Here is a 24600-nt window from a genome sequence, read left to right as displayed (position 1 = left end):
CAGTCAACAAAGATCACTGCCTACTTTGAATTTTCCTGTTCATTGTAGAGAGTAGAAAGATTAATAATAAAACTTTATTAAGGGCTTATAATGGCACTATTCCAAGTATTTTTGTATGCTCAATACTTACCAAAAATCATTTTGAGTTGGGTGCTACTATTAAAAATGAGGAAGTTGAGGCACAGAGAAGTTAATAACTGCTCAAAGTCACTCTCTAGAGAACGCTGGCACTGGGCCTCAAACCTGGCAGCCTGGTTTCAAGTAGCTAGCATGAGGTGGTCTTCCTATTTAGAAGAGGTTCCCAGTTTCATTGTAGAGGCAGACCTCAAAAGGTAATTAACACTGTAAGTCATCTGTCCTGGCTGCCCAAAATAATCTTCACTAACCAGCTACAGTGACATCCTGTGGGATCAGGCTAGAAATGCAAAATCACAGCTGAAATCCCAGTACTTAGGAGGCAAGACAGGAGGACCACAGGTTCACTGCCAGCCTCGGTGACTTAGTGAAGCCCTATTTCAAAATAAAGAATAAAAAAATAGGGCTGGGGGTGCAGCTTGGAGGTAGAAAGCCCCTGGGCCATGGGTTCAATCCTCAGTAACACACACACACACACACACACACACACACACACACACACGCATAATCACAGCTGGATGCAGCACACCAGTAATCTTAGTACTTGGGAGACTGAAACGGAAGAATCACATGCTTGAAGCCAGCCTCAGCAACTTAGTGGAATCTTGTTTCAAAATGTAAAATAAAAAGGGTCTAGGGCTGTACCTTGGAGGTAGAATACACCCCCCACCCGAGTTTAATATTCAGAACTAAAAGGGGAAAAAATGAAACCCACAGGGTCACAAGCGCCCCTCAGATTCTAGCATGATCCCCAGGGGGCCCAGACACTATGGTTTGAGAATCACTGTGCCAAGCATAGAGTGAGATGTCTAATACACACACTCAACAAATGCAGCCCCGGCATGTTCCACACACCAGGCACTGGTTAGGGCATTGCAGTGACACAGTAAATTTTTAAATCTGAGAAATCCTCTTTTACTTTTTTTTTTTGTGTGTGTGGTACTTCCGATGGAACCCAGGGGCATTCTATCTCCAAGCTATACCCCAGCCCTATTTTTTTTTAATAGGTCTCACTGAGTTGCAAAGGGGCTAAGTACCTGAGGCTGTCCGCAAACCATGATTCTCCTGTCTCAGCCTCCTGAATGCTGGGATTACAAGCATGCACCACAATGCTTGGGCTCTTTTACATTTTAAAATCCCATTCTTATGCCGGGCATGGTGGCGCTGGGAGGCGGAGACAGGAGGATCGTGCAGGTTTGAAGCCAACCTTGCTGGCTTAAGAGACCCTGTTTCCAAATAAAAATATAAAAATGGGTCTGGGAGTGTAGCCCGGAGGTAGAAGGGTTTCCAGGAACCCCAATACCACCAAAAAATAAAAAAATAAAAAAATCCCATTCTTATTTTTTCATAAGGTTAAAGTGCTGTATTTCCCAAAGATTAGAGAGCTCAAATACATTCTGAGATTGAAACAGTTTGCAGAGCCCAGGTAGTGTTAGGATTCATCCATCCATAAGTCACACTCCCCCATTGAGCTCTCTGAAAAGTCCTGTGGCAAATAAACTTGTCTCATTTTATTTAGTCCACCATTCTTTAATAAGGAGAATTCTCCTGCTACATCCTCTCCCATCCCAAGAACACACTAAGCATAGTGTACTGCTGTTTGCAAAGAAAGGCATACTGGAAGGTTTACACTTTACAGATGAAGAAATCAAGGCTCAGAGAGTTTCTTGATAGTGACCTGCTTTGATCACTTGGCTGATAGAGGCTACCACAGAACTCAAACTCTTAAATTTAATTCTGGTACTTTTTTTTTTTTTTTTTTTTTTGACAACAGATTGCTTAACCAGGTCCCTAAACCATTGGTATCCCTGAAGTGTGTTTGGGTGCATGTCACAAAAGGCAGGAATGGAAACTGATAGGCTCACACAAGTGAAGTCCAGAGATAAATTGGGCAGCATGGCTACTTTGTTTGAAAAGGCATTGGAATCATCAAAATCTCTTGTTTCCCTTCAGCCTTTTGTGGTATCAGCTTCAACCTAAAGCTGGCTCTCCTCCTGGCTCCTAATGTCTGCCAGCCACTCCTGGGACCACCTCCTGCTCCCCAGGTGTCCCACAATGAGAAACTTTTAACTCAGAAAAACTCTCACCTCATTAGCTGGGATGGGGGTCACATGCCAAATTCCTGAGCCAATCGCCTTGGAAATGTCCTGCACCGGGCAGGGGAGAGGACTACAGTGTTTACCACTAGGGTTTTAGGTCAATGGAAATTCTGACCAAATATTTGAGAATGGACAGATTCTAACCAGGAGAATAGAGATAGTTCATTGACATTTGCCATTTGATTCATCAAAGGGACTTTTTTTGGTGGTACTGAGGATTAAACCCAGGTGCATTCTACCTTTGAGCTGCCCCCAACCCTATTTTTTATTCTTTACTTTGAAATAAGCTCTCACTGAGTTGCAAAGGGCCTCACTAAGTAGCTGAGGCTGTCTATGAACTGTGATCCTCCTGTCTTAGCCTCTCAAATGCTAGAATTACAAATGTGCGCCACCACGCCCAGCTATTCTTTATTTATTTATTTTTGTGTGTGTGTGGGTCTGGGGATGGAACCCAGGGGCATTCGACCTCTGAGCTACACCCCCTGCCCTATTTTTATTCTTTATTTTGAAACCGGGTCTCACTGAGTTGCAGAGGGCCTCACTAAGTAGCTGAGGCTGTCTGCGAACCGCGATCCTCCAGGTCTCAGCCTCCCGAATGAATGCTGGGATTACAAGCGTGTGCCACCACGCCCGGCTATTCTTTATTTTGAAATAGGGTCTCACTGAGTTGCAGAGGACCTCACTGAATAGCCGAGGCTGGCCACAAACCTGTGATCGTCCTGGATCAGCCTCTCAAGAACTGTGATTATAAGCATGCACCACCATGCCCGGCTGAGGGACATTTATTATTATTATTATTATTATTATTATTATTATTAGTGCCTTGTAGGCATACATCTTAATGGAATACAAGATGGTGGAGACATACATGCACACATCACCCAATTAGCCCTTACCCAAGTCCCGCCCCACTTCCTCCCCCTCCCTCCTCATGTTTGGCTTAGTAATTGACATTGATATGTAGGTTAAAGTACATCATGTGCATTAGAGAATTTCCCTTTTCCCCACTCTCTCTGAGCGTTAGCTTGGCTTATTTGCTCATCTATAGAATCTCCTTCTTTGTCTAGAGTTGAGGGACATTTTTAAATGCAGATTTCTGGGCCCCTTTCCTGGCCCACTAAATAAACCCTCTGGAATGGGAGCAGCCTTGGAATCTGCATTTTAATATGCAGCCTACTTGCTTGGAACAGCCCTGGTTTATATATGGTGTTCTAGGGTAATTACTGCCACTTTTACTCTCAAAAGTATTCCAGATTGGTCCATAAATTATATTCCCCCCCATTTCGAGTTGATGGTGCTAAGCCCAGCAGGAAAAGGTCCCAGAAGGTAATGAGCCATGACTTCCCATCTGCCTGGTGCTGTGGAAAGGACACAGGGACTGCTTAGCCTCTTAAAAACCAACTTTGAGCTGGGAGTGGTAGCGTATGCTTATAATTTCAGCATTTGGGAGGCTGAGACAGGAGACTCACAGGTCCATGGCCAGCCTCAGTGACTTAGTGAGGCCCTCTACAACTTAGTGAGAACCTGTTTCAAAATAAAGAATTAAAATATTTGGCTGAGGGAGTAGCTTGGAGGTAGAATGCCCCTGGGTTCAATCCCCAGCACCAATGCCACAAAAAGAAAGAAAGAAAAAAAAAAAAAAAAAAACTCTGGAGCTTGCATAGTGGCGCAGGCTTGTAATCCCAGTACTTGGGAGACTGAGACAGGAGGATCGCAGTTTGCAGCCAGTCTCAGCTACTTAGGCCCTCTGCAACTCAGTGAGACCCTGTTTCAAAATAAAGAATAAAAAAATAGGGCTGAGGGTGTAGCTAGGAGGTAGAATGCCTGTGGTTTCCATCTCCAGTACATCAAAAACAAACAAACAAACAAACAAAACACACCAACTCCTGGAGAACTGCCGCCTCCCTGGCCACTCCTGGGCTCCTGCAGTGCCTCCCTCAAGGTAGCTGGGGAACTGGATGGGAGGAGTGTGTTGAGAGTCCAACAGAGGCTGCCACCCAGGGATGACAATGCACATCTCCTCTTGTTCTGTGGCTCCGTGAGCTGAACTCCGAAAGCCCTATCACTGGGGCCCTGTGTGCGAGGGTGGCACCAGACAGGCGCTGGAAATGAGCTTCACAGCTTTTGTCAAATGGCATAATAAACCCCCAAGTGTCTGCTCTTTGCAAACTGGGATGGCAGATTAGTTGTGGCATAAACAAAATAGCAGGCTTGGTGCAAACTCAGGGACAGATTCCGCCTCTGCAGGGGGTTCTCAGGGCCTCAGGGTTTGCCTTTTCCCCCTGCGGAAGCTTCTAGGCCCCTCTGCAGCACCAACAGGGATTCTTGCTAGGTGCTAGAGCTTGGGAGACTGCTCCCCAGCTGTGGGAAGCAACTGGTTATGTAGTGGCACCACACATAGACCCAACCCAGGGCCTGAGCCTTCCCCAGAGCTCCTGCCTGTTGAAATGGATGGGGAAGGAGAATGGACCATCCTGCCTTGTCTCCTGAGCTGAGTTGACTGGCCTGTAGGAAAGAGAGGAGGAGCAGCAGGCACAAGGAGCCAGGCCTCAGAACAGTAAGGAGGACACTTTCTCTGGCTGCCCTCTGTGCTTTCAAAGAATCTCCAGACCTGCTGGTCCTTCTCCATCCTGGGAAGAAAGTGCCGCACATCTCGTGATGCACCTGGTGTCATTTGGGGCCCGCAGTTACCGCCTGACCAAGTGGTTGTGCTAAATGCAAGCTGAGCCAGGGCCCCAGGACGCATTCCCAGATTGTTTGTAGGGGCAGCAGGGAAAGGTGTGCCCTGTCTCAGAGGTGGCATACTTGGCAGGACAGGGGACAGGGTTTGTATGAAACCCCTAAAAAATGCTGCCCCAAAACAGGCTCCTGGATCCTTTGTGAGGACAGAACTGTATCTGTTGTCCCCCATCCCTGAGCAACCTCAGTCCTCCTCAGTAAATGTTTGCTGAAGGAATGGAATGGTGGGGATTGGGGTTAACAGCTGTGTGTCTGGTGCTTGTGGCTTTGCTGTGTGGGGTGGGGAGGGTCTTATTCTAGTGAAACTGACATGTTCATTACCAGGATTCTTGTCTATGAAGCATGAAAAATGATACTCACAGACAACAGAAAGGCAAGCAGAAAGTTTATTGTAACAAGAATGAGGAAGGAGAAAAGAGGCAGGTCATCCTTGCAGGCAGTGCTGGAGTCCAGAAGCTGCCTTCTGGACACTCCTTGGGAGCAGCGAAGCCACTGCCATCACTTGCAAACTCCTTTCTCCCAAAGTGCATGCAACCTACCACAGAGAGTAGCAGGCCACCCCTAGGAGCCTGAATTAGCCTTGATGTCCAGTGAGGGTCTTCTGGTCACTACCTGGGAGTTGCCCAGGCCAAGTGCCATTAATTACACACTGCTTCCTCTCAAAGCCTATATGACAAGAGAGAGAGTGAGAGTGAGAGTGAGAGAGAGAAGCTCCCAGAAGGGAGAGGTTCCTGAATGGGTAACCGTTTGGAGTGTTTTGTCTAGGGGTTTATGTGCTTCTTTGAGTTTCCTTTCCCAGTTGGGGGGGGGGGTCCTAGAGGCAGTTTCCTGGGACTTAGTGTCTTTTTTGTGTCTTTTCTTGGTTAAGGTCACAGATGCTGTCTCCTGGGACCTCCTGGGATTGCTTACCAGCAAGAACAAATGGAATTTTTGTAAACATCTGGCTATTCTCAGGAGGTGTTTGTTTGTTTGTTTGTTTGTTGTGGTACTGGAGATGGAGCCCAGGGGCATATACATCCGAGCTATACTTCCAGCCCGATTTTTCATTATTTTGAAACAGGGTCTGAACTGCAAAGGGCCCCACTAAGTAGCTGAAGCTGTCTGCGAACCACAATCCTCCTGTCTCAGCCTCCCAAATGCTGGGTTTACAAGTGTGTGCCACCACACCCAGCTCAGGAGGCTTTTGTGATCATGTTAGAACTTGACATTAAGGAGATCTCATCCTTTCAGGAGTTTTGGAAGTCAGTTAGCATATGTTCTCTCTCAGGAAATTAAGTCTTTCAACTGTGGCCGTCCAGCCCTACCTGCCTGTTTATTTCTACCTCCTTACTAGGTACAGTCACATAGGCAAAGGCAGAGCCTCACACCACACCAAGCTCTACAAGAGGCCCTCAGGCAAAATCAGTCCAGCTGTGAGGAACCTAGAGTCAGAGGATGCCCCTGGTTGGTGCAAGGGTGGATGGCCTTGGCCACATGGAAGCAGGTCAGGACTATGGGGACCTAAGGGGGCATATGAATAACTGCCTCTGGTCAACCACACTGTTAGCCCTCTTTATCTCACTGCATGTGCTGAGCCCAGGCCCTGGGTCAGGTCTTGTTAAACGGCCAGCTTCACTCCTCTCTGGTGATGTCAGTGAGGACCAGAGTCCTGGGAGGCCCTGAGATCCATCAACTAGCGTGTCCTCATGGGACCATTCACTGACCCCTGGGTTCTAATGGTCTCCACCAGAGATGGGACAGGGCCTGGGAGGCCGGCATCATCCTTGGGGGACTCCCTTTCTCAGTGTCCCAGCTGGCTGCACTGGTGGCAGTTACTGGTTCTTTGCGTCCCTGAGGATGGGCCTCTCGGTGCTGGGATTAAAGCATTGGTTTATTTCAACTTGGTTTCTTCCTAAGGGTCCCTTCCTGGTCTTGGTTATAAAACACCAAATATCTAGTTTTAAGAGGTCATCTAAGGTGTTGGTCCCTGGACCGAGACCACTTTTTTGAAGTTTTCACCTGATGTCGGGGCTGTCTGCATTATGAACTTATCCTTTAAGAGGATCTGCCCTTCAGTGGCATCTGGGTCCACTGGGCTGAACTCTGCCATGGCTTCCCTCAGGCATTCTAGAAATGTCATGGGATTCTCCTGCGGTCCTCGGTCAATGATGGGAAGTTTGGTGCAGTTTAAAGGTTTAGGCTTACCTGCTTGAAGTCCTTCCACCACACAGGCACAGAAGTATGCCTGTGAACCTTTACCATCCCATGAATTATGGTACCACTTAGAGTCTTAAGAACAATGGCCTGATGGCCCGATGGCCTATGGGGTGTCTAGAAGAATAAGTTACATAAATGTTGTCTTCATAAATATGGCATTGTCTAAGATAGTCCATTTTTCTGTAGAAGACAAGGTCTACTCTAAGATTAACATGACATCCCTCCAAGTTAAATTTTAAAAATTGATCTAATTTTAAGAATCCATCTATGTATTTACCGGGGTCATCTGAGAAGTTCCGGAAGCCTGTTTTATTTTCCTGATGTCCTTGAGGGAAAGGGGACCAAACGCTGAAGCTGATTCCTGTAGAGTCAGAAATGTAGAGGGAACAGAGGCCTGAGGGGAGGAGAACTTAACACATGCAGAGAATGTGCCCAGGGTGCTTGAGAGACAGTAAACAAGTCGAGGTGAAGAGGAGGAAGACTGGAGGTGATGAACCAGGGTCCTGGAATGGTGTGGGTCTACCTGCCCAAGGAAGTGCAGAGCCTGTTCTGACTTTCTTACAAAGGATGTGGTTCTCAGAAAGTACAAAGAGCACCTCACTAAACATTTACAAAGGATACTGAGATGTTCAATATTGGGTTTAACTCCCTCCTGGGGCCACATTTCTCCATCCTCTAGCCTGCACGCAGGCCCAGCTGTTGTACAGAGGAAGGTGAGGCATCTCTCTAAGGTTGGAAGGCAGATGCTTCTCAATTGTGGAGGATGCATCCCGGGAGACTAAAAGCCCTAAGATGTCCCTGCCCTTGGCACCCAAACCAAGCAGGAGCCTGGTCGAGGAGGCATACCCCCAAGCCTCTACATGGTAAGACTTAGTCAGAACCTTTACCTAAACACTTTAAGTGTTGCCTTTCACAGCCTTCCATGGAATCTCTATTTGTTCAACAATGAAAGTAAAAAGGGATGGACAGTATCTGATATTGCCCCTTCTGCAGTTGACTAGCATCAGTGCTGTTTGTCAAAAAGCTTCAGACTGCTTATGTATTTATCTGCCAAGATCTTATATATGAGAGATACACCTCCCTATTCATCGATCTTAGAATGTTGACAGTGGGGAGAGGGCACAGAAAGGGTGCATAATATGCCAAAGATGGAGAAAGACTGAACTTGGAGAAAAACCCTGATCCACAAAAAGGGAAGTGGGTAGGCCTTGGATGCCCTTATAAAAAGAAAAAGAAAAGGTAGACATGTGATAATTGAGCCATTTGGGGGATTCCTCTTCTCCAGAAGACCTAGAGACTAATGACCTCATCTGTATAGTTTGTCCTATGCCATATCTAAATCTAGACCAAATTACTTTTGTGGCAATAAAAAATATTAGGTGTTAACATTACCTCATCAAAGCATTGCATGAATAAAATTATATACATAGAACCCAAATTTCCAGCAACCTAGACCCAAAGCAAATTCTACAATGCTTTCCTGTAGACTTTATGAGGCCAAGAGCATTTCAAAGCACTCATCTGTTTCCATTTATCCAATTTATCCTAGATCCTTTTTTTTTCTTCCCCAGTATCAGGGATAAAACCCAGAGGCATTGTACCTCCTAGCTACACCCCAGCCCTCTTTTTATTTTATTTTTATTTATTTATTTATTTTTTGTGTGTGGTACTGAGGGTGGAACCCAGAGGCTTTCTACCTCCGGGCTATACTCCCAGACCTATTTTACATTTTATCTGGAAACAGGGTCTCACTAAGTTGCTGAGAGCCTCACTAAGTAGCTGAGGCTGGCTTCGAACCTGTGCGATCCTCCTGTCTCAGCCTCCCAAGCGCGGGGATTACAAGCCTGCGCCACCACGCCCAGATCCCTAAATTCTTTACAGAGTACCCTGAAAACAGAAACACCAGGCTAAAATCATTAACATCTGAAGCCACTTCTAAGAGAAACACAAAAACAATCCTGATTAGTCAGTTACTTAAATATATTGGTTGTAACCAGGTGTGATGGCACGTACCTGAGAGGCAGAGATAGGAGAATAGGAGGTTCAAGGACAGCCTCAGCAAATAGCGAGACTGCCAGAAACCTAGTGAGATCATGTTTCCAAGCAAAAAATTAAAAAAGGCTAGGGGTGTGGAATGGAGATTAGTATAATGCCCCTGCGTCCAATCTTCAGTACACACACACACACACACACACACACACACACACACACACAACAAGGGGAAAAAATTGTGTCCCATGGCCTTTAAGCAACATGTGGGAGAAGGAGGCATGGAGCAGAAGGCGCGCCCAACAACTCTGGTGAGGGCAGTGGCTGCCACCAAGTGGCTGGGGCTCCAGAACGCACCGGGGACCCCGGGTTTGCTAACCACGCCCCGTTCCACCCTAGGGACACAGAAACCTCATAAAGAAGTCCCTGGCCCTCAGCAGCTTGCTTTTCCTCCTCCGTCTCTCATGTGAGCCAGGAGACAGCCTGGAGCCCCACCACGGCACCGGAAACCTCAGTGTGAGCTCCCCAGAGCCTCAAGCTCTGAGTTGCCCACTTGTTTCCTTTCATGCACACATCATGGCCGTCACTCCCAGGGGGAGAAAATGGGAACAAAGTGGGAACTGGTGCCGCCTCCCTGGGTCCCCACCACTGGATATCATGCTGCAGCAGCAAGAAACAAAGTCACAGTAAAATGGCTAGATGGGCCGGGCATGGTGGTGCACGCTTGTAATCCCTGCGCTTGGGAGGCTGAGACAGGAGGATCGAAGCCAGCCTCAGCTACTTAGTGAGGCTTTCAGCAACTTAGTGAGACCCTGTTTCCAAATAAAATATAAAAAAGTTCTGGGAGTATAGCCCGGAGGTAGAAAGCCTCTGGGTTCCACCCCCAGTACCACCAAAATAAAATAAAATAAAATAAAATAAAATAAAATAAAATAAAATGGCTAGACGGGGCAGGTAAAGCCTGCCATGGTGGTACATGCCTGTGATCCCAGTACTTAGGAGGCTGAGATGGGGATCGTGGTTCAAGGACAACCCCAGCTACTTAGTGAGGCCCTCTGAAACTTAGTGAGACCCTGTTTCAAAATAAAGAATAAAAAATAAGCTGGGCCTAGTGGCGCACTCTTGTAATCCCCGCACTTGGGAGGCTGAGACAGGAGAATCGCGAAGGTTTAAAGCCAACCTCAGCTGGCTTAAGAGACCCTGTTTCCAAATAAAATATAAAATAGGTCTGGGAGTATAGCCCAGAAGTAGAAGGCCCCTGGGTTCCAAACATCCCCACTACCACCGGGAAAAAAAAAAAAAGAATAAAAAATAGGACAGGGAGTGTAGCTTGGAGGTCAATTGCCCCTAGGTTCCATCCCCAGTACTGAAAAAAGAAAATCTAAATTATGGCACAAATGAAGCAGAAGCCTCTACAAGTTGGGCTGGGGCAAGGAGGTCTCAGCTCTGGACCTGTAGCCTACCTTAGTTCTTGTCTCCAAGAACCAAAAAAAAAATTTAGCTTAGGAGACACACAAATCAGAGTACATTAGTTTTTGTTGTTGTTGTTGTTGTTGTTGTTGTTTGTTGTTTGATTTTTTGTTTATCATTTATTTTGATATTTTTTATATTTTTTATTATTTTTTGTGATACCAGGGGTTGAACCCAGAACCTACCTCTGAGCTATATCCCAATCCCCTTTTCTTTTGTATTTGGAAACAGGGTCTCACTAAATTGCTGAGGGTGGCCTTGAACCTTTGATCCTTGTATCTCAGCCTCCCAAGTACTGGGATTACAGACATGCACCCCACACCCAGCAGGGTACAGTGTATAACAGAAAAGGGAAAGGCAGTAGGACTCCCACACGGGGGCGGGGTCCCAAAAGGGTTGCTGCTCCCCAGTGTTTGCTCTGGGCCTTGGCTGGCACTGCTGCCAAAGAATCACTGTTAGACTTTTCTTTTTTTTTACACTGTTACTGCTTTTCTACTTTGCTGATGCTACTGCTCTGCAAGCTCGCCTGTTGCTACTACTGCAGCCATCTCTGCTATTTTTCTCTTCCTGCTCCTAGCTGCTACTCTGCTTGTGTGGTCTCTGTTTCTCTCCTCCTCATGGCTGCTCTGTTTTCTTTGCTCCTGAGATGCCAGCTCATACAGCATGGCAGCTCCTCTGACTGATCCTTAGATTTGGGTGATGATTGGCCCATTTTCAATCCCTCTTTGGAATCCCTGATCAGTATTGACCTAGACGTCAGGAAGAGCTCTCTGGCTTGCCACCTTCTAGCCTTTATCAGTAGAATGCTATGCTCTTTCATGGAGCCCATTATGGTCCTTTGGAGCCCACCACACTGCTCCACTTCCTGATGGGCATCCTCTCCATCCTATCACCTCTCATGTGGTCCCGGCCCCAGCCCTGCCCCTCCATCTCTTACTGCTCGGGCTCCTTGTTCCAGTGTACATACAGCCCTCTTGAACAATCCTGTATCCGTTCCTTTGTCATTCTCATGCATCCTGAGGCTGCAGTCCTGTGTGTTAGCCTTCTGGTTGCAATAATGAAATACCTGAGATAATCAGAAGAGGTCACAAACAGTTTTATTTTGGAGGTTCTTGTCCACATCTTTTGGCTCCATCACTCTGGGCCTGCAGCCCGGCAGCACATCATGGTGGAAATGCATGGAAGAAAAACCACTCACCTAGGGGCCAAACATTGTTAGCCTTTCAGCATAGCCTAGGAGGAGTGCTGGGGTTACTAGTCCCATTTTGCTGACTTAGGAAGTCCACCATGGATGTGTCTAGAACTTCTCTTTAGAGTTATATACTATATATTGTCCTTACCTTTAAGACTTTAGCTGAAAATCCTAGAGAATAGGAATGTCTGACTTAACATTCTCCTAGCTTGATAAAGCCTACAATGAGGGATAGATCAGAATTAAGGCCCCTGACAGTTTTAGAACTTTAGAAAACTTTAAAGTTTTTAACAAACTTGTATCATATCATGAAAGTACAAGATAACTCAAAAACACATTTTAACAAATATTATACAGTTGGCACCATGAAACCACCGCCAGATCAGCAGAGCATCTGTAGCATCCCAAAGGCCCCTACGTCCTACTCCTTCGCCAAGCCCCACTATGGCTGTTATCAAGGTCACTCTCTGGCTTTTCCTTGTAGTTTGACCAACCAAGCATGCATCCGTAAATGATTCTGTAGCTTGATTTTGCCTGGTTGGAGATGTTATATTAATAGAATAATGCAGACTGTATTCTTTTTTTGTTTTTTTGTACTGAAGATGGAACCCAGGGGCATTCTACCTCCAAGCTATACCCCCAGCCCTACTTTTTATTCTTTATTTTGAAACAGGGTCTCGCTGAGTTACTAAGTAGTAGTTGAGGCTATCCACGAACAAGTGCTGGACATCGGGGCTAACAGTCTAGGACTGTTTATAAACACACACTCTTATTCTACATATAGCCATATAAATCCAGAGCTGACTTCTTTATGAAATCAAGGACTGGAGTTGGGCTTTAAAGTATAGCAAAATCTATCAATTTTCTGGGTAAACCACTAGTTTGAATTTTCCCCCCACTTTTTATGGCTAAGTTTTGAATGTAGGACATAGCCCATCTTTCTCCACATGGGTAATAACATGGAATTTTCCCTGAACTTGAGTCATTAAGTCTAAGATAAACACCATGGCCAGACAGTTGGGTGCTTCTCTAAGGAATCTAGAGAATGATTAGCATACAAGTTTAAGGAATTTACTCTGGAAATATTACAAGGGATACTTTCTCTGGCCTACTTAGAGAAATAGTAAGCCAAATAGCACCAAATCAGCCCTTTCCCAGGGCTGGCTCTACCCCATGTCAGTGCGGAGGCTGCCTTCCTGCTTTGGACATGAATTATGTAAGAATGCCCCAAAGTTTTGCTGCCAGAAGTACTGAAAGGTGCTGGGTGCTTCTTAGATAGGAGATCCATTTTCAGCTCAGACTCCAAACAGCAAGAGGATCTTCCCATCAAGAGATTAAACCCCTGCCCCTAAACAGAGCCAGGCAAACTTGGATCCCACAGAGACCACAGCTATCAGGAGGCAGAGAGCTCAGCTTGGAAGGGCAGAACAGTCCCTCTGCGGCGCCCTGAATGGTATGGGTGAGCACTCTGGCAGGCAGTCAGGCCTTCTCCAGAAATGAAGTAAGAATCAATAATGATTTTTTTTTTATACTGGGGATTGAACCCAGAGGCATTCTATCCAAGCTAAACCCCCAGCTGGATTTTATTTCTTATTTGGAAACAGGATCTCATTAGGTTGCCGAGATCCTCTTGCCAAGGCTGGCTTTGAACCTGTGATCCTCCTGTCTCAGCTTCTCAAGTACTGGGATTACAAGCGTGTGTCACCACACCTGGCTTACAATGACTCTTAAAGTTTGTGATTTGGCCAGGTATGGTGGTGCATGCCTGTAATCCCAGTACTTGGAAAGCTAAGACAGGAAGGTCACAGGTTTGAGGACCACCTTAGCAACATAGTGAACCTTCCAACAACCTAGTGAGACCCTGTTTCCAAACAAACAAACAAAAATTAAAAGGACTGGGAATGTAGCTCAGAAGTAGAAAACCCCTGGGCTCAATCTCCAGTACTACACACACATACACACACACACACACACACACACACACACACACACTCATGCCTGTGATTTGAACAAGTGGGTAGGTTAAAAAATATAAGAAGCCGGACGTGGTGGTACATGCTTGTAATCCCAGCATTTGGGAGGCTAAGACAGGAGGATCACAGTTCAAGGACAGCCTCAGCTACTTAGTGAAACCCTGTTTCAAAATAAAGAATAAGAAATAGGGCTGGAGGTAGAAGGCCCCTGGGTTCCATCCCCAGTACTGCAAAAAAAAAAAAAAAAAAAAAAAAATATATATATATATATATATATATATATATATATATATGCCATTTGTATCTCTTTTTTTGTGAAGTGTCTATTCAATTCAGAAGATGGAAAGACCTGGAGAACATTATGTTAAGTGAGATCAACCAAGCACAGAAAGAGAAGGGTCATATGTTTTCTCTAATATACCCAAACTAGAGAGTATTAGGAATACCAGAGGGACTCCAGATAATGGAGGGAAACCTCAGCAAGGCTAGAATGGAGTAGGAGAGGAAGAAGGCTGAGGTTGATTAATGGAGGAGCTACATTTAAATATGTGTAAAAGTATGAATGTAGCATGGTCAACCTGGACACTCATTGTTGGGAGAGAAGAAGTAAGAGGGGGAGAGGGCACCAAGCACAATCTAAATATATGCCATTTTCAATATGATCCACATGAAAATTTAATAATAAAATAAAAAACATACTCTGCTGCAGACAGACCTATGGGACATATGCTCAGGACAGGACCTTGCTGGGCCCAAACATCAGCATAAGGATGGCTGATGATGGTTTTTGGAAGGGTCACAGCTGATGCCCAATGGCAGAGCCACGCCCATACTCTGAAAGCTGTGGGTGGACTCACTCCAGTAATCCTTTGGTCAGCTTCATAAAGCCCTTTCCAAGGACCAGGAACTATAGGTACCTAACCCACACTGGGCCCAGAGTGAGCAATCCCAGTTAAGAGAAAGGCTTAATGGAATTCTGTCCTAACAAGGCTGTCTGCCCAGGTGTACCATGGGTTGCATGCAAAATCAGTTTGGGGTGGGTGGGAGAAGAGGTGTCACTTTTTGGTTTTGTGAGTGACTCCCTGGTTTGCACCTGCAGTGGTTTCTGCTTTGTATGTCTCCCGATAATCGTTGTTGTTGTTGTTGCTGTTGCTGGGATGGAACCCAGGGGCATTCTACTTATGAGCTACACCCCCAGCCCTATTCCTTTTTTTTTTTTTTTTTTTAAACAGGGTTTCACTGAGTTGCGAAGGGCCTCACTAAGTAGCTGAGGCTGGCCGGGAATCTGTCTCAACCTCCCAAGTACTGGGATTACAAGCATGTGCCACCACGCCCGGCTCCGAGGGTCCTTTCTAGTGTCTATTCTGCCCCACCCATGTTGATCCACAGATCCTCAAGGTGAAGGGCCACGTGTCCTCCATCCACTTGGGTGGTGCCAAGATCAGAAAAGCCATATCTATTACCACCAAGGCAGAGAAACGTCTGGGTACTATTTCCCCTCCACCTGGGCGGAGCCGCTCGGGACAGGCGCCAGGCCAGCACCCGCACTGGCCCACCGACGCGCGCCCAGTGGGGCCCACCCGCTCTCGCTGACCCTCGCTGTGTCTCCGCAGGTTTCGGCATGACCACCCCCGCGACCGTGGGCGGGAAAGCCTTCCTCATTGCCTACGGGCTGTTCGGCTGCGCGGGCACCATCCTGTTCTTTAACCTCTTCCTGGAGCGCATCATCTCGCTGCTGGCCTTCATCATGCGCACGTGCCGCGAGCGCCAGCTGCGCCGCAGCGGCCTGCTGCCCGCCGCCCTCCGCCGCGGCTCCGCGCTCTCGGAGGCCGACGGCCTGGCGGGCTGGAAGCCCTCGGTGTACCACGTGCTGCTCATCCTGGGCCTGTTCGCGGTGCTGCTGTCCTGCTGCGCCTCGGCCATGTACACCAGCGTGGAAGGGTGGGACTACGTGGACTCGCTCTACTTCTGCTTCGTCACCTTCAGCACCATCGGCTTCGGGGACCTGGTGAGCAGCCAGCGCGCCGCCTACCGGAACCAGGGGCTCTACCGCCTGGGCAACTTCCTCTTCATCCTGCTCGGCGTCTGCTGCATCTACTCGCTCTTCAACGTCATCTCCATCCTCATCAAGCAGGTGCTCAACTGGATGCTGCGCAAGCTGAGCTGCCGCTGCTGCGCGCACTGCTGCCCGGCCGGCGCGCCCCTGGCCCGGCGCAACGCCATCACGCCCGGCTCCCGCCTGCGCCGCCGCCTGGCCGCGCTGGGCGCCGACCCCGCGGCCCGGGACAGCGACGCCGACGGCCGCCGCCTGTCGGGCGAGCTCATCTCCATGCGCGACCTCACGGCCTCCAACAAGGTGTCGCTGGCGCTGCTGCAGAAGCAGCTGTCGGAGACGGCCAACGGCTACCCGCGCGGCGCGTGCGTGCACACGCGGCAGAACGGCTTCTCGGGAGGCGTGGGCGCGCTGGGCATCATGAACAACCGGCTGGCCGAGACCAGCGCCTCCAGGTAGAGCGCCGCGCGGAGCGGCCCGCCTCACTCCTCAGAGCTGGCGCTGTCTTACTCTTTATCCAATAAAATGAAACACAAAGAAAATAATTTTTTTAAGAAATACTATTTGGCCAGGCCTGATGTTATCAAGGGCAGGTTTTGGGGGAGCCTGTGCCCCTTATGAGTTCTCTCTTGGGGGACTGTGCCTCCCTCAGTATATTCTCGGCAAGGGAGAGAAGAAGTGGCATCCCAGACCCCCCCACCCGGTGCCCAGGGCAGCAAGGAGAATGCATCCCCGGGCCCTGCAGACTGGCACCAAACCCTTCCCCAGGCACAGAAGCAGCTGGCAACCCCAAAGCATATGGTTCAGCTTTTCATGGCTCTGAATTACCTCCTCAGCATTTAGAATCCTGGCCCAGCCTAGCAGCTTCCTTCTGGTCGTCAGAAGTGATATAGTCACAGTTTTGACAGGTGGGGGAGGGGAGAGCCATATGTTGCCTCCCCGTGTATATTTATAGATCAGCCACTACACACAGAGAATGGCGTAGTATTATGCAATGAGATGAAACCGCACCGCCTTGCAGAGTGTGGCATTTCCCCCAGATTTGGAAATTGCAAATGGTAAGGGGTTTAGCAGGCCTTTTTCAGCCTGGAGTTGGTCCACTTAGCACAGCACACAGGGCAGCTACTTCTTATGGCTGAGAGCCTGGGTGGCCTGCAGGGAAGGGAGCTCTCAGGCTGCAAGGCCCCGCCTGCTTCAGCAGATACCTGGGACATTCTAACTCCTCCAACCCTCTTTTTATTCACAAGCTTCATCCACACATAGGAATGCTTTCTGTTATTAACCAGGAATATCTGAATCTTCTCAGACAGGATTGTTATTGTTGTTGTTGCTGTTGCTACAGGATTTTACACCTAACTACAGTTGATCAGTTCAACTTTTTCTCTTTTAAGAGAGCCTGGGGAAGTAGGGTACAACCCCCCAGCCACAACTCCTCCTCCTCCAAGTTAGTGTTCCACCAGCTATGCCCTTGGGAATCCAGGGCTGCACCACCAGAAACCCAAAGCAGCCATCCTGCCTTTTGCTCCAGTGCCCATGAGGTGTCTGGGGTCAGGAATGACAGACTCACGTTCTAAACGCTGCGTAGCCCTGATAATAAGTGAGGTTGTTTTCTCCCTGCACAGTCTGCATTGGAGATGGAAGAAGGCAGGAGAGAGGAAGCTGGTGCAACTTAATTTGGGATGAGAGGCATATTCTGGACGATGCACAGGCTGAAGGACAGATTCTCCCAGTTGAACCCCTCTGCAGCTTGTGGATCTTTGACTGGGAGGAAGACCAGGTGCCCTGGCTTCGCTGAATCTGGGGTTGTAAAGGAACCCTCATCTGCCTTTCTTTCTCATCTAAAGAAATGTCAAGCGTAAAGATAAATGCCAGAGTATATAGGAGCACAGTGTGACCAAATGCACACCACTTCTGATAGGAAGTCTTAGAAAAGAACCATCTCACCACCAACTCCAGCGATGCTGAGACATCTCCCTCCCTAGCAAATGTGCCCAGAGCAAATACACACACGCACATGCATGCACATGCACGCACGCATGCACCGGGCACACGTGCATACTCATACATACACAGCGTTAAGAGTCATTCTCAAATGTCAAACTCCTCTTCCTCTTCCAGTTTTATTGCAGAAATTAGCTGGGATTTCAGGGACTCTCTGGTTACTTTAAGTAATTTCTAATTTGGATTGGGGTGGATTCTTAAGCACAGGCACTAATCTGGGATAAAGCCAGTGAAGCAGAGCTGGCCAGGTCAGTCTTGATAAATTCTGAAGGAGGCTGCCCTGAGAGACCTGCTTCCAGGCTCCACTGTGGCTGCCAGGCCAACCGCACAAGTTCCCATCTGACTGGTGGCTGCAGTCTCACAGAGGGACTGCATGCTCAGAGAGGCACCTGTCTTTAGTACAGAGCTTCTGGCAGGATCTGAAAATAAAGTACCAGGTTTATCCCTTTCAAAAAAAAAAAAAAAAAAAAAGACCATTAAAAGGCATCCAGTTAGAGCTGTTGCCTAGGCAACAGGAAATAACTTAGGTATCTGAGCCATCCAGAACAGGAAGTAGAGATCCCCGTGGTAGAGGCATCTGGACCATGAGGTTTCAGTCTGCAGACAAAATAGCGGCCTACCCATGGGCAGGGAGCCCCACAACAGCCCAGTGGGCCTAAGGCCCAGCCACAAGACTTCAGAGCCAGACAGGCCACCCGAGGCCCTCTCTGTGGGAGGGCTCAGGATCTGCCTCCAGAGAAAGAAACACACAACATTCCTTGGCAGTCTCCTCTGACCATAGTCTTCTTAAAGTCTCTCCTCAGTTGTTGCTGTGGGATCTTGGCTGTTTGTCTCCTGTGCTTTGGCTGTGGAAGGAAGCACCTGGAGAGCGTTTGAAGAAGCTCACAAAGCATGGCTAGATTGGGCAGGGAGAGAAGCTCTTCCCTCCCTCTCACAGCTTTCCAGGGAAACGCGAATCCTCCAAGGTGCAGGCAGCGCCGGATCCAGTGGCACACGAGCATTTTTTCCCATGTCCCCTGGCCCCCAGCCGCACCCCAGCCTTAGTCATACCGCGTGGTATAACACGTTCTCATCTTTCCCCTCAGGCAAAGGGCCCACAGATGCCCAGGCTGCTTCCTGGAAAAGCTGTGCACCCCCAGCTCAAAGGACCTGATAGAGCATTAGACTTATCCCTAAAGGACATATAGTTTAACACCCTTGGGAGTGAGTACTGACAAGCAGGAGTAGGGTCCTGACATAATTTGAAACAAGGACATGGATAGGGATTCCTTTCTTTGGTGCAGTTTCTTTTGAAACTTGGGCTAAGCAGGGCTCTGTTCATGCCAAGGCTTCTCCACTGTTATGTCACAGGCACTCTAGGGCGACCCACAGCTCGTAGCTCACTGCAGTCCACAACCCGTTCAAGCTCCTCGAGTTGCCTCCCAACCTTAGGCCCACGCTCACCTGTCTCATGTGGGGCTCCAGTAAAGGTGTCATGACCCCAGGAAGCCCGTGCTGTCCAGCGTGGCACCACGCCTTCCTAGACTCCAGTAGGCAGTTAAAGGAGCCACCTGGTGCCCTTGCAGACCAGGGGATCAGGCCCTGCATCCCCCAGTGAAGTCCTGGGCCCCAGGCCAGGTGAAGGAGTCAGAGACTCCTTCAGAAAGTCAGAGAGTCCCAGGATTTCTGCTTGTGGAAAATACAAGACAGCCCTGGGCATTTGCACAGGACCATGTATACACATGCACACATGCACACATGCACACATCAGCCTTACAAAGAACTACCAGCCCTTTCCCCAAGGAAATCCCAGCCTAGGCCTCTTTCAGAAGGAAGGTTTCTCATGTTTAACTTCCTAGAAATCTACTAGAGTTGAACCTCCCCCCAACACACACACACACACACACACACACACACACACACACACACCTTGGGGGAGCTTTATGTATGATGTGCATGTGTTTGTGTTTTACACAGAAGCCAGCATCCCAAACCAAGCCAAACCCTAGAAAACAGCTGCTCAGTTGACCGGGCCTCCATCTTCCAGGCCTCCCAGCCAATCCTTACAGGCTTTGGGTGAGCGGTGGCTGAGCCCTCACAGCCAAAGGAGAAGCTTCCAGTGAACCGAAGCAGCTGGCAGCCCACCGAGCGGTGACCTCAGGATCTGTGGCCATGCTATTCCATCTTACTGTAACTCTTTACACTCTTAAAAAACAAAAAGCACAATTTTACACCACTGTCTGGAAAGCACATCCAGGCAGGCTTAGGGCACTGGGCCTGGGGCTCTGTGTAGCAGCAGTCGTTATTGTATAAACCTCTGCTGGCCATGCTGGCCGTGCGTCCGGTGGGTGAGGGTGGGAGGGGCTGCTCAAGCCATTCCTGACCCTGACCAGGGCTCAGCCGCATGGACTCCTGGACTTTCACCTGGGAGCAGCTCTCTGCATGAAGCAAAGCCAGCCTGGGTCTGCACTGGGAAAAAGCCATGAGGTTTCTGTACCCACTTGGCCCCAAGAAAGCTGCCCTTGCTTTACAACTCATTTTCTCTGCTACTTGTTCTCTCAGGAGGGGGTTGGAGCATGCAGGACTTCTTCAGCAAAATATTTATTTTTCTGAGCCGCACTTCAAGAGAGGACTTGAAGGGTGTTTAAATTAACAATGAATAAAGTGCAGCCTGCCACCCCTTTGAGCGTTTGCTTTCTGCCTCCCTCTCCCTGCTCCTGCCTCCTCTGCAGGAGGTCCCCCGGTCTTGGGGCGGTCCCACGGGGGAGTTTCTCTGCACACCAGTGACTCCATCTGATCGGGCACTCGTAGGCTACACTGGGCCATGGCTGGAGAAGTGAGGGGGCGGCTGAACCACTGCCCTGGGTCCAGCCTGGCTGCACATTCCATTCTCCACGCAGAGCTTCAAGAGAGACTGAGGCCAGGCCCTGCCCAGAGATTCTGACACCAAGGCTCTGAGGAGGAATGCGGGCCAGGGCTTTGCTTTTTAAGTTGCCTAGGTGGTTCTCATGGGCACCTTGAAGCTGTGTGATATACATGGAGCACCCACAGTACTGCGGGGTAGAAAGGACACCGTTTAGAAACGAGGTCTGAATCCTATCTAGTTCTGGATCGGGCAGTCACTGGGCTGGCTCAGCTCCTCAGTTTCCTCCTCTCTGATATGGATTAAAGATACCACCATGCAGCTGGGGGTTGGTGCTATAGTTTGAAGGTAGAATGCCCCTGGGTTCCATCCCCAGCAACACACACACACATGCGCGCACACACATAAACAGATTCTGGGAGACCTGAAAAGTATAAATTGCTCTAAAGAAGCAAGGTGACATCATTATGAGAGGCATTTCTTGAGGATACAGGACCAGACCAGTAGCTCATTGCAAGGCCCTCCTGCTGCTGCAGGCCCCCTCCCTCCTGCAGACCCCATCCCTCCTACAGGCCCCTCCCTCCTGCAGGTGCCCCTCCCTCCTGCAAGCCCTTCCCTCCTGCAGGTGCCCCTCCCTCCTGCAGGCCCCTCCCTCCTGCAGGTGTCCCTCCCTCCTACAGGCCCTCTCCCTCCTGCAGGCCCCCTCTCTCCTACAGGCCCCTCCCTCCTGCAGCCCCCCTCCCTCCTGAAAGCCCCCTCACTCCTCCAGGTGCTCCTCCCTCCTGCAGGCCCCCTCCCTCCTGCAGGTGTCCCTCCCTTCTGCAAGCCCCTCCCTCCTGCAGGTGCCCCTCCCTCCTGCAGGTGCCCCTTCCTCCTGCAGGTGCCCCTCCCTCCTGCAGGCCCCCTCCCTCTTGTAGGTGCCCCTCCCTCCTGCAGGTGCCCCTCCCTCCTGCAAGTGCCCCTCCCTCCTGCAGGCCCCCTCCCTCCTGCAGGTGCTCCTCCCTCCTGTAGGACCCTCCCTCCTGCAGGTGCTCCTCCCTCCTGCAGGCCCCTCCTTCCTGCAGTGCCGCAGACTTATTGCTCAGTTGGGGGCGCAAGTCCACTCCCGGTCGATCTCAGAAAAGATGGGAGAGGATAGGGTGCCCATACTGCAGACGCTTATCTGCAGCGATTCTTTCCCTTCTAGGAAATAAATTTCTTTAACATCCTATTTGTGGCGCTTCTTGGAAAGAATCTGATATGGATCAATGCTTCTTGTGCAATCGAACACTTTATTATAGATACAAGATTTTTTATATATTCCCATCTCCCAGTGATTTCTCTAGTAAAAAAAAAGTGCAAAACACCCACGGTACAATAGAGATATACACATGCAGATTACCAACCCTGAACAAGACAAAAGTAAGGCCTGTGATATCACAGGTCTTTGTGATTGAAATCAGTCCCATTACCCCAGGTGGGTCTTGTGCTTGAATTAGCCCCTTTGGCCTTGCAGCTGCAGAGGCTTTTAATAGGCTAATTCCAGAAGAACAAAAGTCACACCCAAAATCACTTGAGGAGTCCAGTTTTTAAGAGTTTTTCTTTAACCCTTTCGGAACTTTTATTCCTAGGGCTTAGTCCAATGTCCTTCTCTATCTAGCAACCTCCTTTGAGCTGAATGGGGGACGAAGTCCAAGATTACAGCTTTCATATAGTTGGCGTAGGGAAATCCGTGTTCCTTTATGATGATTTAGAGAATTTTGATGAATGTCTGCTGGATTTTGTCTGCAATACAATCTGCTGTCTGAAAGCTTAAGCAAACTCATAACACAGTTTAGCAGGTAAACACCAAGAAATAATATGAAGTTTTTAGATTTAGTTGTCAGATATACTTCCTTAGCTTTGAAACACTTTTCCCCAAATGATAGGCTTATTAGAAACCTATTCATCTTATAAATAATCCATATTCCTGTCCCAGACCCCTTGGCAATATCCTTTCCTTGGCCACGTGGCGCCTCTCCCATCTCGGGCAGGGCTCATACTGGGTGTAAAGGTCAAGAATCTTCCTAGCCTTCAGCTCCATTGTATTGGGCAGTATTAGTTGCTCATAAACTGTGTTGCTTTGATGTTACATCCAACGTTTGTCTTCCCGTATCTGGGCAGGATCACAAAGAGAGGTAAATAGAGGCATCGGGTCGCCTCCCCCTCTAGGTTAGTTATTGATTAGGTTGAAGGTCAGAGATTGAGAGGAAATCTGCGTTTGTAATTATTGACTGGAATGCCACCACGGCATCTAATTTCTAACTAAGTTCTATTACCATTTGAACAAAGCCAAGGACATTTAGAGGTTTGGACAAATTACCAGAAATTTTATTTTCCACGGACTCAGTTTCTCTCACAGTCCTGATCTTATACCACCGGAGCAATTCATGTGGAGAGTTAAAAGAATCATTACTAAAAGAATAATAGTTATGAAAGAATATCTAAAAGTGGAGAGTACTTTCATCCAGTGATCACACCTTCTCTCGGGGCTATTTCTCACTTTGAGATTTTGCCTATGGACTGCATGAGTAAGAATTTACATGGAGATGCTGAGAGGGCGTGGCTGTAGCTGGTATCTGCACTGCAGGTGCCCTCCCTCCTGCAGGCCCCTCCCTCCTGCAGGCCCCTCCTTCCTGCAGGTACCCTCCCTCCTGCAGGCCCCCTCCCTCCTGCAGGCCCCTCCTTCCTGCAGGTACCCTCCCTCCTGCAGGCCCCCTCCCTCCTGCAGGTGCCCCTTTCTCCTGCAGGCCCCCTCCCTCCTGCAGGCCCCCTCCCTCCCGCAGGCCCCTCCCTCCAGCAGGCCCCTCCCTCCTGCAGGTGCCCCTCCCTCCTGCAGGTGCTCCTCCCTCCTGCAGGCCCCTCCTTCCTGCAGGCCCCTCCCTCCTGCAGGCCCCCTCCCTCCTGTAGGTGCCCCTCCCTCCTGCAGGCCCCTCCCTCCTGCAGGTGCCCCCCTTTCCTCTTCCCCCTCCCCCCCTGTCCTGAGGCCCCATCCCTCCTGCAGGTGCCCCTCCTGCAGGGAAGACCTCTCCTTCCAGCTGATAGTTCTGCCCAGCTGCCTCTGGGAACCCCTTCTTTTCAGTAGCACTTCAATCACCATAATAATGGCGCAAACTTCACTGAGGCTTCCTTGCTCTTCTGCTTGCGCCCTTTCTGCATCTCACCCTCTCCTTAGGTGTGTCCTAGTGATGAGCAGTAATGGCCACACATGTCCCAGCCCTGCCCATCACAACCGCAAATCACTCCCCAGACCCGTGCTTCCCCGCTGACCCAGACACCAATGCACCAGCCTCCTCTCTCTCCTGTCTAGAGCAGGGGCTTTCCTGGCATCACGATAGAATGAAACTAGTTCCATCAAACGGCTCCGTACATGCAGTGTCCTGTACCATTTTCCATTCTAGTGTTTGTTTTGCTTTGTGTTTTGATGCTGGATGAAGCTACTAAGTTGATTTTGTAATCCAGCTATGAATCATATTCAGAAGTTAGAAGAACACTTGCCTGCAGACTTTCTGCAGAGAGGGCTTCCTATCACCCTGCGTCCAGCTAAGACCCATTAGCTAGATTGTGATGGTGAAGGGGCCTGGCTTCTGGTCGCTCACCAGCTCTCCTCTCTGTTGAGATCTCCAGCTGATGATGGGTGCAGGTGGATGTTTCATCTGCATAAAGTGGTCCGGATGGTCTTTACCTTCTTTCCAAGTTCTATGGCTTATGAGTCTTATGATACAGACACTCACTGAACAGTACCTGGATAGATAGATGGCCAACCCTCTCCCTTCTGTGGTCGGTTACCTTTCTATATCTGTTTTCCTAACAAGGAAATAAGAAAAGGAAACTTATATTTACCAAGCCAGGCCCTTGGATAAGAGATTTGCATATGTATCTCCTTTATAAAA

The 24600-nt window shown here is 48.9% G+C and overlaps 1 protein-coding gene across 1 annotated transcript in view; it reads left to right on the top strand.

Annotated features, from left to right (window-relative positions):
• KCNK12 (potassium two pore domain channel subfamily K member 12) overlaps positions 1–16305 on the top strand; it is a gene marked incomplete at both ends in the record, with an annotated part of 54930 nt that extends 38625 nt beyond the window's left edge. The window contains one exon of the mRNA XM_080712038.1: positions 15407–16305. Coding sequence (XP_080568164.1) covers positions 15407–16305 — 899 coding nt within the window. The remainder of the gene's footprint in view (positions 1–15406) is intronic.
• Positions 16306–24600: the final 8295 nt, after the last annotated feature.

The sequence above is a fragment of the Muscardinus avellanarius genome (genome assembly GCF_963383645.1).
Source record: "Muscardinus avellanarius genome assembly, chromosome: 15".
NCBI lineage: Eukaryota > Metazoa > Chordata > Mammalia > Rodentia > Gliridae > Muscardinus > Muscardinus avellanarius.
This window is presented reverse-complemented; position numbering and strand designations above follow the sequence as displayed.